Source organism: Caretta caretta, chromosome 14 (genome assembly GCF_965140235.1).
Source record: "Caretta caretta isolate rCarCar2 chromosome 14, rCarCar1.hap1, whole genome shotgun sequence".
NCBI lineage: Eukaryota > Metazoa > Chordata > Testudines > Cheloniidae > Caretta > Caretta caretta.
In genome coordinates, this window is record NC_134219.1 from 32259300 (window position 1) to 32272597 (window position 13298).

General features: G+C 49.9%; 1 protein-coding gene and 1 long non-coding RNA gene across 5 annotated transcripts; one reads left to right on the forward strand and one right to left on the reverse strand.

Moving 5' to 3' along the window:
* Window positions 1-634: 634 nt before the first annotated feature.
* Window positions 635-11332, reverse strand: LOC142068364 (uncharacterized). 4 transcript variants are annotated; one of them, XR_012665020.1, is made up of 6 exons: window positions 11027-11332; window positions 10261-10565; window positions 9152-9248; window positions 7530-7755; window positions 5521-5673; window positions 635-5198 (listed from the first exon to the last, which is right to left on the reverse strand). It is a non-coding gene; the product is annotated as an uncharacterized LOC142068364 (long non-coding RNA). The 4 variants fall into 4 exon arrangements; XR_012665018.1 differs by lacking the exon at window positions 9152-9248 and having other exon boundaries at window positions 11027-11326; XR_012665019.1 differs by lacking the exon at window positions 9152-9248 and having other exon boundaries at window positions 10261-10487; window positions 11027-11324.
* A 990-nt stretch (window positions 11333-12322) lies between these two features.
* Window positions 12323-12664, forward strand: LOC142069206 (uncharacterized). Its single transcript, XM_075119718.1, has one exon. It carries the CDS (start codon window positions 12323-12325, stop codon window positions 12662-12664), a length of 342 nt encoding a protein of 113 aa, XP_074975819.1.
* The last annotated feature ends 634 nt before the right edge of the window (window positions 12665-13298 follow it).

Consider the following 13298-nt stretch of genomic DNA (forward strand, 5'->3'; position numbering starts at 1 on the left):
GGAGTTTCTTGAGCAAATGCTGTAGTTTCTTTTGGTAACTCTCAGTGGGATCAGAGGGTAATGGCTTGTAGAAAGTGGTGTTGGAGAGCTGCTATAATACCTACCTGCGGAAGTGAAGAAACAGATTGATAGAGCCAGAAGAGTTCCCAGAGACTGTTGAATTGGAATTCATTTGCAAAATTGTATACAATTAACTTGAATAGAGACTGGGAGTGGCTAAGTCATTATGCAAGGTAACCTATTTCCTCTTGTTTTTTCCTAACCCCCCTCCCCCCAGACATTCTTGTTAAACCCTGGATTTGTGCTGGAAATGGCCCACCTTGATTATCATACACATTGTAAGGAGAGTGATCACTTTAGATAAGCTATTACCAGCAGGAGAGTGGGGTGGGGGGAGAGAAAACCTTTTGTAGTGGTAAACACCCATTTTTTCATGCTTTGTGTGTATAAAAAGATCTTCTATACTTTCCACAGTATGCATCCGATAAAGCGAGCTGTAGCTCACGAAAGCTTATGCTCAAATAAATTGGTTAGTCTCTAAGGTGCCACAAGTACTCCTTTTCTTTTTGCGAATACAGACTAACACGGCTGTTACTCTAAAGCAATAAGGCCTTTCAAAAAACAGAAGAGAATGTGCCTGATGCCAGAATAAAATGCTGATTTAAATAACTGACAATATTATAATAAACTGGGATTTTTCTTAGCCTGCCTTCTAATTACTTAACCTTCAAGAGGACTTCCTCCCCCTCCCTCCCTGCAATGTCTGGGTGTGAGATCATTTCAGTGGGCACAGTCTGCCTCATATAGCCCCAGAAATAGCCCCAGAAATGCAGGGCCTCTCCTGGCTGCCTGCAGGGGAGCTCTGCTAATCCTCCTCTCAGTGCAGTGATTGGGGAACTGGCATTGCAGACAGTTCAACAGGCACCTCTGCTCAGCCTGCAGCTGCAGTCAGAAATGCTAGCAAAGGAATCTCAGCCAGTAGATAAGGAATAGGATGGAGAATGTTACAGAGAACATTATAAGGCCCTTGTATAAATGAGTGGGACAGCCTCAGCCAGACACCATGTGCAGTGCCTGTCACCCCACCTCAGACAGAAACTATTAGCTGGGTCTTCCCTAGGAGAAAAGGTGGGTTTTGAAGGTGGGTCTGAGCCAACGTGTTAAAAGCCTAGTGTAGGGAGAAAGATTTACAATGTAAGAGGTGGTAGCTGGATGGGGTTATCCCTGGATAGCTCCCTGGGATCTGATTTGGTTTCTGTGTTACAGGAACTTTGCTACAAACTACTAATGATGTAGCTAATAACACACCCTGCCCCTGCCCCTGCCTGAAGCTGACGGTGTGACCCAGGCACCTTAGGCCAAAGGGCAATGTAAGTGGGCCAGGAACATCCTCTCTGCCTTGATTTCCTTTTGCTGAAAAGCAGTCAGTGCCCAGCATGGCTTCTTGGCTGATAAAATACAAATGCTGAGCATTGTATTAACCCCTGTCATTTTATATAATCATTTCCTATCTCAGAAATAAAGAACTTCTTTCTTCCTGGTGGTTTGATTGCCATTTGTGGCCCAGCCCTGTGAGAAACAGGGGCAGAATAAGAAGCAATGGTCTCAAGTTGCAGTGGGGAGGGTCTAGGTTGGATACTAGGAAACACTATTTCACTAGGAGGGTGGTGAAGCACTGGAATGTGTTACCTAGGGAGACAGTGGAATCTCCATCCTTAGAGGTTTTTAAGGCCCAGCTTGACAAAGCCCTGGCTGGGATGATTTAGTTGGGGTTGGTCCTAGTTTGAGCAGGGGATTAGACTAGATAACCTCCTGAGGCCTCTTCCAACCCTAATCTTCTATGATTCATACAGGAGTCAGCTGACATTTCTGGTGATGGGGTGAGTTGGAACCTGAGAGAGGAATGTCTTGGCAACTTCCTCAAGGCAGCACAACCAGCTTCACCAGCCTGTCCAGCTGAGTTGCGGCAGAAGCAGGAGAAGTGAATTAAAAGGTTGATAAAGCAAATCCCTCTCCCAACAGGCTGGCAGAGAGGCCTCAGGCCCAGCAGCTGGGGCTGGAGCAATGAGGAGAGGCTGATAGGGGACTTCTCCTCTGCCAAGGGTTCTGCTGGACCAGGCGGTATCAGAGTCACTGATCAACTCAGGGTCACCTGTGACTGTCTATCCTCTGAGTCCAGAAAGGAACGGGCACGTACCCAGGAGGAGCTGAACACCTCGTTATGATGGATTGGGAGTCAAATTGCCTCCCCCCAAAAATTGGTCTCTCTCCTACACAAATATACACATTGGGACTCAGTGACCTGAGATTAGGGCTTCACACCCATGACCCCAATCGGGATATCCGGGTGTTCCTGCACAGGCACCTGCACCCCCACGGACCTGTTGGGTCAGTCATTACACCTTTGAAGCAGCCAGATCATGTGAAAAGCCACATAGAACCAGACCCATTCTGAGCAGGGAGACAGCCCTGGTACGGCTGGCATTGCCGGGAGGTTTGAAAATCAAATTGAGTTTTTCAAAAGGGGATGGAAAAGACAGCAGAAAAGAGATTCCTGGTAACAGTCTGTGAATCAAATGCTAGAAAAGAGCAGAATCAAAGGAGCCGCTTTAGGAGATCCCCCCTGACACTGTCCCCCGGGCAACACATTCCCCCAGCAGCGCAGGGACAAGGCACAGGCAGGAACTGGCTTTTCCAATCTCTGCTCATCACCTTGTCCCAGGAAAGTCAATCTGCCCCGGGGTGCTGCAGGGAATGGGTCTGGGCATGGCTGGGAACCTCCCTCCCCACTTATTGCTTCTGCTGCCCCTTCCAGTCTCTCCCCATGTCTCCCTACTGCCCCCTCTCCCCTACCCTCAGATTGGGAGACTCGGTCCCTGGCCCGGTGCTGGGATGTTCGCTCTCCTGGAGCTGGCTCAGCTCCTGTAGGCGCTCAGGGGAGCAGAGTCAGGGTGGGGGGTGGAGTCAGGGAGGGCACCAGCTCTGGGACTTGCAGACTCCCATCTGAGAACAGAGCTGGGACGAGGAGGGGCCGTTTGTGCAGCATCACTTTCCTGCCCAGCTCCAGCCCTTTCCCTCAGGTTTCTCCCTTCACCTGGAGTCTGCGGCTCAGGAGCTGGTGTCAGCAGAGCCCGGGTCTGCCCCACGGGCTGGTTCCAGCCCCCAGAGAGAGTCCCCCGGGCTGAGCAGAGAGGGGCGATAGGGAAGGGCTCTCCCTGCACAAACCCTACTGGGGAGCAGAGCTGCTCAGCCCGGGCTCTGACATGGTGATTGGGTACATTGGGAGGGGTCATGAGTACTGAAGCACCATCTGACCCAGGAAGCTTAACTCTGCCCAGACTGAACAGAGGTAATGCAAAAGCAGTCTCCTCTCCCTAAGCAATAGCCAGGGCCCTCTGATAGGGCAATCAAGCCCCCTCTCTGTGCTCACCTGGGAAAACACAACACATGACTGATCTGACCAAAACACAGAGAAGCTTCCAAACCAAGTAAGACAGAGACAGGGTCCCAGAGAAACATGCCCACTGCTGCCATCCATGGCTCCAGGCCACCCCGTGGAGCCAGCTGCCCATCAGCCCTGAGATTGTTTTAATGTGGGGACCCTCTGAGAAAACATTCAGTCCCTCAGGTCTCATCTCCCCTGCTCCATCCAAGGTGGGGAGAGGCCCCTGTTAATCCGGGTGCACCTTCTGGGCTCTCTTGCTAACCATGGGCTGAGCTGACACCCAAACCCTCACCCAGCAGACAGTTACTGAGTAGCAGCTGGGGCTGGAAGCTGGGCAGAACAAAGCACAGCGGGGACCTTGGCCCAGGGGTTGAGTCTGGCTGGATTGTGGCGGCTAGGTGAGCCAATACTTCCAGGGTGCACTGTCATTACAGGGGTTGGGGTGGTGAAATCAAGTCTCAAGTCCTTTTGACCTTCCCCACAGTATTTTCTCCTGGTCTCCTAACCCCACTTGCTCCCAGCCTAACCTGTGGATCCTCCCAGCAGCTGCAGCAGCACAGTGTAGAGTCAGCAGTAGCAGGACAGTTGACAGATCTGTGTTGCAAGCATTGCTCTATACCCAGCTGACATCAGATCTCTACACCGCTCCGGCTTACCCTCACTAACACCTCACCCCAAAAGAAACATCCCGGAAAGGAACCTCGACACAGCAAGGCCAGCAAAAGGAGAGCAGATGTGGCATTTGTAGGGCCAGTCAGTGGTAGTGGAGGGGGAGAGGAGCTAGGGACAAGCGTCCAGAGACAGGCGGACAGATACGCCAAAGCTGAATTCCCCTGACATATGAGAAGATCAGCAAATGTGTTTTTCACTCCCCCCTCTGCTCATCGGGGCCTTATAGGCCATGTACGTTTGCTGATGTGCAATCAGGTGGCAGCTCCGGCTGAAGCTCCTCCCACACCCCAGACACTGATAGGGTTTCTCTCCCGTGTGAACTCTCTTATGCCTAATCAGGTCTGAGTTCACAGCGAAGCCCTTCCCACAGTCGAGGCACTGGTAGGGTCTCTCCCCTGTGTGGATTCCGTGGTGCCTGTAGATGTCTGATCTCTCTCGGAAGCTCTTCCCGCACTCAGGACATTGAAAGGGCTTCTCCCCTGTGTGGGTTCTCTGGTGCCTCAGGAAATTCGAGCTGCGGCTGAAGCTCTGCCCGCACTCGGAGCAATTGTAGGGTTTCTCTCCCGTGTGGATTCTCTGGTGCCTCTTGATGTCAGCGGTACCAATGAACCTTTTCCCACAATCAGGGCAGATAAAGGGTTTCTCCCCGTGTGGCTCCTCCTGTGCCGGAGCAGGTTGGAGTTGTGCCTGAAGCTTTGCCCACACTCAAGGCAACTGTAGGGTCTCTCTCCCGTGTGCGTTCTCTGGTGTACAATAAGGTCCGAGCTCTGCCCAAAGCATCTCCCACACACAATGCATGTGTATTTACTCTCTCTCATGTGGATTTTCGGTTGGATTATAATTTCTTTCAGGTCCTGAAAACCCAGGATCCTGACCCAGTGCCTCCACTAGGTGGCTTCTCTCCTCTATTTTTGGTCTACACTGACTGTGGGAAACATCCTCTTCAGATCTTGCCAATACCGACCCAAGTGGTTCCAGTTGCTCAGGACCTTCCTGCTGAGGGTTCCCACCCTCAGTCTCACTCACCGTCCGATGGCCTGCTGGGACAGAGAGAGAATCCAGACAGGAGTCACTCCCTGTGCTGTGGGAAAGGGAATAGGAAAGGGGAAAACAACCCAAAATAATTGTTAGGGCAATTGAAAAAATCAGGCTCCGAATCTTCCCCCCACCTTCTCCACAACCCTTCTCCAGAGGAGAGGATCCATTCTGCTTCCACCTCCCACCTGAACAGTCAGAAGCAAGGCAGGTACCACTAGAGGGCAGCCAGACTTGGTGCCTCATGCCGTGAGCATTTAGCCACTGCTGGGAATGATCCAGACCCTGGTGAGCTCACAGGGCCCTTGTGGGAATCCCAATTTTTTATTTGTCTTAACATTTCTGTGTCAGAATAACTGATTCCTCACCTGTGCAAGTGCCCCTGGAGATCTCACTTTCCTCAGTACCCTGCAGACCTGGGAACCACAGTTCTTCCCCTTGCTCCAGCTGGGAGATCACAGCAGGTTTGGGAACTGCAAATCCTGCTATTGGGAAAGGAGACCAGGGGAGACCAGGGATTGCTGTTGATACAGAGAATATTTGTTACAAAGAACTTTCCCTGATTTGAACCAAGCCTTTTTCTGTGCTGAGGGACATAGGATCTGGATGGATGGATGAAATCTAGGTCACAGAGACATTTTAGGGGAATCAGACACCTGCTGGGGGATGTGTTGTTCCCCTTGTAGGATGTTGTGACAGAATGTACCCCTGTGTTCACACCCTACACACTGTTGTAATATTTTTTGTACAAAATATGCCTTGTGAGGTATCATTTGAAAACTCATAATTTGCTGATCAGCATGGTCCTGGTAAAATGTGTGTGGCAACATTGTACGTAAGTTATAAGATTCCCCTGTATGGTGTTCTTAACACATGTTCCAAACCCCACAGCCCTGCCCAAACAGAAGTTGGCAAACCAGTCTGTCCTAAACAAAGCAATGTGTGCTGTACTTAATTTTCATTGAAGCAGTAAACAGAGTCATCAAGCAGGGAACAAAGAAAACTCAAACAGGTAAGAAAAAAGCAGCAGGGAATATCCTTCCACATAGCCTTTTTGTCTCCTGGTGCCCAGCCGGAAATGTTTTTCAAAAGGGGGACTGAAACAATAAAAAGGAAGGACAATCACTGCAAGACCCATTCTCTCTCCCTATCACATTCTCTGCACCTAAAGAGACAAAGGAAGCATTTGTTGGGCTCTAGAAGAAGGGTCTTGACCTACAGGGTTTGGTCACTAAGACATGAAAACATGTGGGGAGAAACTTTGCTTGAATCTGATATAATTTGTTAAGTTATGTATTAGTAAATGTCCTATCTTTATTTTCCTTGTAACCATTTTATGCCTCATTACTGTCACTCACTTAAAAGCTCTCTCTTTGTAGTTAATAAACTTGTATTGTTGTTTTATCTAATCCAGTGTGTTTACATTGAAGTGTCTGGGAAATTCCATTTGGGGTGACAAGTCGTGTGTATATTACTCTTTTTAAAGGAATAATGGACATAATATAACTTGTATTGTCCAGGAGAGGGCTGGACAGTATAGGACACACCTTTCTGGGGTTAAAAACTAAAACTGGGGGTATGTTGGGGTCACCCTACAGTACAACCCAGGCTGGTGAGAGCCAGAGTGTAACCCAAGTGTGGCTGGCAGGCTGCAGTTTCTCTCTCTCTCTCTCTCTCACACACACACAGAAGCTTGCATACTTGAGCAAGGCATTAAAAGGCAACCAGGTGGCAGAATGGAGTGACACAGCTGCTCATTAGCCCAGCTTCTACCCTGACATATCACAGGCACTGATACATTTCAAGGCAGAAAAGGAGGCTTAATGATTATCTAATCTGATCTCTTGCACAACAGAGGCCAGAGAATCTAACCCAGTGATCACCATACACTAGGGGACTTGCTGACTTCAACACATCAGCATGACCAATCCCCTTGCCTCTTACTCAATCTCCAGAGATCAGCGCTCTCTCCAAACGAGAGATTTTATGCATTTTAGTGATTGTGAATCACAGACAGATAAATACAATCCCTTCTTCCCTCTTGAAAACTTGAGGGTAGGTTATCATCTCCATTGTGTCTCAGAATTTCCTGTCCCACAGGAGGTGTGGAGGGGCCAGTCCTTCTCACGTGGTGTCTGGGAACTAGAGGGTCTGAACCTCCTGAGATTTAAGACAGACTCTTCACCAGGGAATGTTGGAAGAAACGAACCCTCCCATCAGTTCAGCTGAACCAGTAGCAGCTGTAGTGTAGACAAGGTTCTGCCGGTTTCATTGCTTTTCATCTCCAAACTTGTGAAACTAGCTGGAAAAGAATCAAAGAAAAATCCAGAACAGAAGCAAAACCTGGGCACTTTAGAGGCCCTACAATTTCTAATACCTGAGGGGACAGGAATCCTTATCCAGTGAGGTCACGGTCTCATAGTTCTCCTGCATGATGTCCCTGTAGAGGGCTCTCTGACCCAGGTCCAGCAGAGCACATTCTTCCTCAGTGAAATACACAGCCACCTCCTCAAAGGTCATCAATTCCGCTGCAGACATGTCACTTCCCCATCCCCTGGGAGGATGGAACGATCTGGAGTGTAATGTGGATGTTGTTCTGCAGCCTGTCAGAGCGACAAGGGAAGAGAGGATGATTTCAGAAGGGGCGTTAGTCTATTTCACAACGTGATCCCCCCGGATCTCTCCCTGCAGACAGAACATCTCATCACTGCGATGCTGGGAAAGTGTTTGGACACTTTAGTTACAGCGTAAACCTGGTGCCTCCCCCCAGGACACAAACAGTCACAATTTCTGAGGGACCCCTAGAAAAGAGCTGACTCAAAAAAGACTCTTTCAGGGATTCTAATGTTTCTGATGTTGACATTTCAGTCATCACCAATAGCCTCCGAGTCAGCACCACTGACATGCACAGGGCAGGTTGCAGCTCAGAGTCTTTGTCTCAGGCACTCTGCAAACTCAGAGCAATGCATCTGCATCAGTCACACTCGGGTCACATTTTACAGATTTTCTTTGCCACTAGGACACCTAACGACTTGGTTGTGTGGGGTTTGTTGGGGGAGAGGGGTTATGAAACCTGAGACACCTCTCCATGTTCCATCCCCAACTAATGCTTTGCACACACACACCCGGGGGGATGTGCCCCACATTTTTGAAAATACGGCTCCAGTGAAAACTTTTCTGCTCTCTAGTCTTCCAGTTGTTTCCCAAGAGACTCTGAATTCCTCACAAAGTAAATGTTTCGTTTCAAAAGCCAGTTATATTTGCTAAGTGACAGCCTCCTGGTCTGTCCCATAAAATCCAAGGCCTGGAGAGCCAGGACATGTAATGTCAAAGAGATCATAAGTCCTACATCAGCACCGAAAGACTAGATTGCGGATGAGCACTGCCAGGGCACACCCTCGCCCGTGCAGACCCTAATCAGCAAATCTCTCCGATTCTGTTTGATGTAAAGGGGGATGCAACGTTATCATCACATGTGAGAGGAGAGCTGATCATTGTGCAGGCTGTAACAGTCAGCCCCACTTGGGCTGGGGACCCCAGACAACAGTTTTCTCTCCCAAACCAGAAGTTCCTGCATTTCAAACTGGGGACTGGGCAGGCAGGGGAATAGAGATGGGATTTTATATCACGGTTTTGATGATAAGGGAGAAAAGGGGTAAAATCCGAGGGGATTTTGGTTCATTCTTTTATAAATAACTAGAAAGTGCTAATTTCTCTCCCCTCATGGCAATGGGGAAGGGACCAGTGATTGGCTTTTATCTCAATATTTAATAACGGAAGAGAAAAGGGGAAAGATCTGTGGGGTTTTACATCTACATCTGATAACTGGAAAAACTGAGTCCTTATCTCCTACTAATTGTGTTGGACAGTGCATTTATCGTACAGCAAACACCATGCGGTACTTTATCTTTGCAACTGAATGGTTACTTAAAAGGCCAGGAAGTATAAAACTTAAAAGGAAGAGAGGGATGAGTTTTTGTGAGGTGAGCTTGTGATTACCATGTGGAGACGATCATGGAGCGGTGGTACTGTGGATGGGCTCTCTGAGGAACAGGTGTAAGTTGGAGATTTCTGCTTGAAGGTTGTGTGCTGACGTCTTAAAAACAAGGAAGGCACTGAGAAGTTATCCCTGGTGCTGGTGCAGATAAGCACAGACCAACGACATTTTCTTTGCTACGATGTCATTTCTGATTTTTTTTAAATTATATGAAGTTTGTGTTGGAGGTAGATCAGTGACTAAAGATTTTAAGCCAGAAGGACCATTACGGTCATCTAGCCTCCCTTCCTGTATAACACAAGCCAGAGAATTTCAGAGAGCCGAGCTTCTGTTTGAGCTAAAGCATAGCTTTCAAAAACAGAGATATCAGTGATACCCAGCACTGTACATCCATAGCTCTCAGAGTGCTCGAAGTGTGGTATCATTATGCCCATTCTACACATGGGAAAACTGAGGCACAGAGCAGCAAAGGGACTCCACGGGGTTAGGGCACCACTCTCTCAAATTTAGTCCAGCTGCCCTCTCACCCACTGGGGGACTGCAAACATACCCAACCCCAACAGACAGGAGCCACAGGAACAGCCGCTGTGGGGTGAGTGCAGGACAGGCTTACTCTGTAAATCCCCTCCACGCACGCATGCAGGCAGGCACACACCCACCCACTAGGCACCAGACCCGTCCCACTTTAGCCATGTTGGGAAGTAAGGGAGCTGCTGAGGCTGGGCCCCCAATTTCAGACACCCTGTGCCGGATTTTCAGATGTGCTGAGCACCCACTACTCAAACGGAGGGTATGGGGTCTTAGCGGTTCTGGAACCGGACTCAATTCTGGCTCCTAAGAGCTGAGACACCCAAAATCTTTAAAAAACCTGGCGGACTTGCGAATGTCTATGCATGCCGGGATTGTCAGAGGTCCTAGGCTTCGGCCACTCCCATTGGCTCCTGAGGGAACGCCAGGTGCCCCCAGCTCTGAAAACCAGCTTTCCAGTTAGCTGCCTCCACCATCATCACTGGGTTTGCCACTGAAAGAACACTGCGGTGAGAGGGGCTCCATTCCCCTCAGTACAGACACGCCACAATCAGCTCAGCAAGGAGCCTGTGTCTGGACTTACCCCAAGAAGAGACCCAAATCCCTAGGCCGTTTTGTGTCTCTGAGATGTGTCTGGAAGGATCCAGGAATCGTCCTTTAACACTGTGCTCTTCTTAACTCCAGTCTCCTCAGGAGCCCCGGACCCTGTCCTGTTGCTCTGCTGAAGGACTGACTCCTGCATGGGGCTTTAGTGCATTTTACATTGTGATTTGCCACAGCTTTCTTTGCTGCAGAGACACCCTGAAGAGTCTGGGATATCAGAAAAACGCCGGGTCGCTTTATCACAGGGAAAACCCAACAGGACTAGCAGAAGGTCTGAACCAAACTCTGGAAAAGAGCAGGACCAAAGGAGCTGCTTTGGGGGATCCCCCTGACACTATCCCCAGAGCAGCACATTCTCCCAGCAGAGGCAGGAACTGGCTTTTCCCCTCCCTGCGCCTCCCCTTGTCCCAGGAAAGTCAATCTGCCCGGGGTGCTGCAGGGAACGGGGCTGGGCAGGGCTGGGAGCCGGGAACCTCCCTCCCCACTGACTGCTCCTGTCTCCCTCCTGCCCCCCCCTCCCCTCGGGCTAGGAGACTCGGTCCCTGGCCCGGCCCAGGCCGGTCGCTCTCCCGGCGCTGGCTCGGCTCCTGCAGTCGCTCAGGGGGGCAGAGCAGGGGTGTGGGGCCGGGGGCAGCAGCTCTGGGACTCGCAGACCCCCGCGAACAGAGCTGGGGCGAGGAGGGGCCGTTGGTGCACAGTCACTTTCCCCTTCGGCCCCGGCCCTTTCCCCGGGTCTCTCCCCTCACCTGCAGGCTCCGGCTCAGGGGCTGGTGTCGGCAGAGCCCGGGGCTGCCCAGGGGCTGGGTGCAGCCCCCGCATAAAGCCCCCATCCAGGGTGCAGTGGCAGCAGCAACGCTGATGACCGTCTGACCCAGGAAGCTCAACACCGCACATGCTGAACAGCGAGACCGAGAGAGCAGCCTCCTCTCCCGGATCACTAAACAGAGCCCTCCGGTGGCCACAGCTGATGAACCCCCATAGAAACATGACATTGAGATCCAGCCAGTTCCTTCATAACGGAGAGAAAACTCCAGAGTGAATAAACCAGAGACAGAGCCACAGAGAAACGTGCCCTGTAGGACCCCAGCCTCTGTTGCTGCAGAATATGGGAGGAGTGTCAGGAAGAGAAAGGATGGTCTCCTGGTCATGGAAGTTGATTGGACAACTGGATTCTTTACCTGCCTCTGCCACAATCCTGTGCAATGCTGGGCAAGTCACTTAAACCAAGCATGTCACAGCTGGCCATGAGGTGTGTGCCTCACTTTCTGGGTGCCCAACACGAGACACTTGGGGCCAGATTTGCAGGGGGTGCTGAGCATTTACAACCATAGCTGACCTACTGGAACTCTGCTCTGAATATGGAAAGTGCTAAGTGCTCTGGAACACTAGGCCCTGAGTGTCTCCAGCTGGGCACCCACAACCAGAGGACACTTCTGACCATTTTGGCCTTAATCACTCTGTACCTCAGTTTCCAGTCTGCAATCTGGAGATTATGATGCCATGTCCCCTGCCACAGGTGCTGTGAAGATAAATGTATTGTTTGTGAAGCACTCAGATATGTCATGGGAAACACCCAGGAGGAAATTAATAATTTTGTATTCAGTACAGGGTTTGGATTTGAATGATAGTAAGTCCATGATAATTAACAAATTGATTGTAAATCAATAATATTATGAGAATAATCATTTATTCATTGGTGATCCCTGAATATTTTAATTATACTAACATATAATTATTCTCCATTAATCTCTGTGGGGTAGCACATAAGCCCATAAAGGTGCTGTAGCATCTTGATTGCCAGTGAACAGTCAGGTTTTTTCATTCACATAGGGGAAGGAACTGATCATAGTCATGCATAGTTGGGTAATGGGGTCTGTCACAATGAGCACCCCTCATTTGCATGCCAGCCAATATATAAGAGGGCAGCAGGAGTGGCAGGGACTGAAGTGAGCTGAGCCATTCCAGAATGGAGCCATGGCAGGTGCCCAGGCAGGAAGAAGATAGCTCAGGCTCATTGGAGAAAATGGCCCCTATGCAGAAGGATGCACCCAAAGCCCAAGTGGAGGATGCTCCAGCCTCAGGAAGGGCAGCAGGAGACAATAGAGCCAGCAAGGAGCAGCCTGTTGAAGAAATGCTCCCACTCCCTGTATGTCTCCAGAATCCTGCACCAGGACAAGGTGCACATGTCAGGCAAGACCAGAAAACCGATGAAATCCTTTGTGAGTGACCTCTACAGCTGGGTGTCCACAGAGGCCGAGCAGCTGAGGCTGAAAAGCCAACTCCCCGCCATTGGGTCATCGCAGATTCAAGCCACTCTGGAGCTGGTGATGCCGGAGCAGCTGGCCAAGCACTCCGCTGTTCCCATCTGCAGGCAGTCCTCCTAGAGGCATGTCCTTCCCCTTCTCCCTGTGTGCCATCCTGGCTGGGAAAAAGAGTGAGAACAAGAGGGGAGAAGGGAGAGAGGAGCAAATCCCCGCCTGAGAGAGATCTTGTCACCTGTCCGCCTGGCTGAAGAGCTGACCTTGCCCTGAAACCTGCATAGCTGCTCCTTGCCCAGGGGACAACTTTGCACACAACAACTCCTCAGATAAGAGTGAGTTTAGAGGCTGAATTAAAGAAGAGAGACATTTCATTTGGGAAAACAAGATCCTGTATGGGAGAGAATTTTCCACATTTAGAAGAAGAAACTAGTGTGATCCACTGAATCAGCCAGAAACTTTTGTGTGACATGAACAACAGGGGAAGGAGCAGAGAGATTTGAACTGGGTAGATTGTATGCAAAGTGCCATATCCTAATTCAAAGTATTTAACACCATGCAGTAGCAATACATCAGGCCATAAAGCAACAATATTTTGCTGTTGCATGTTTCATTTATCTCTGGGGTGAATTGTGCTTTGGGATTTCATTTAAAATGCTTGAGAATCAGAGTTGTGGGTTTCTGCTACCTTTTGTACTAGCTTTTCCTTGTAAAATAAAAAACCAATCACTCAGCAGCATGAGGCTGAAACCTCCTAAAG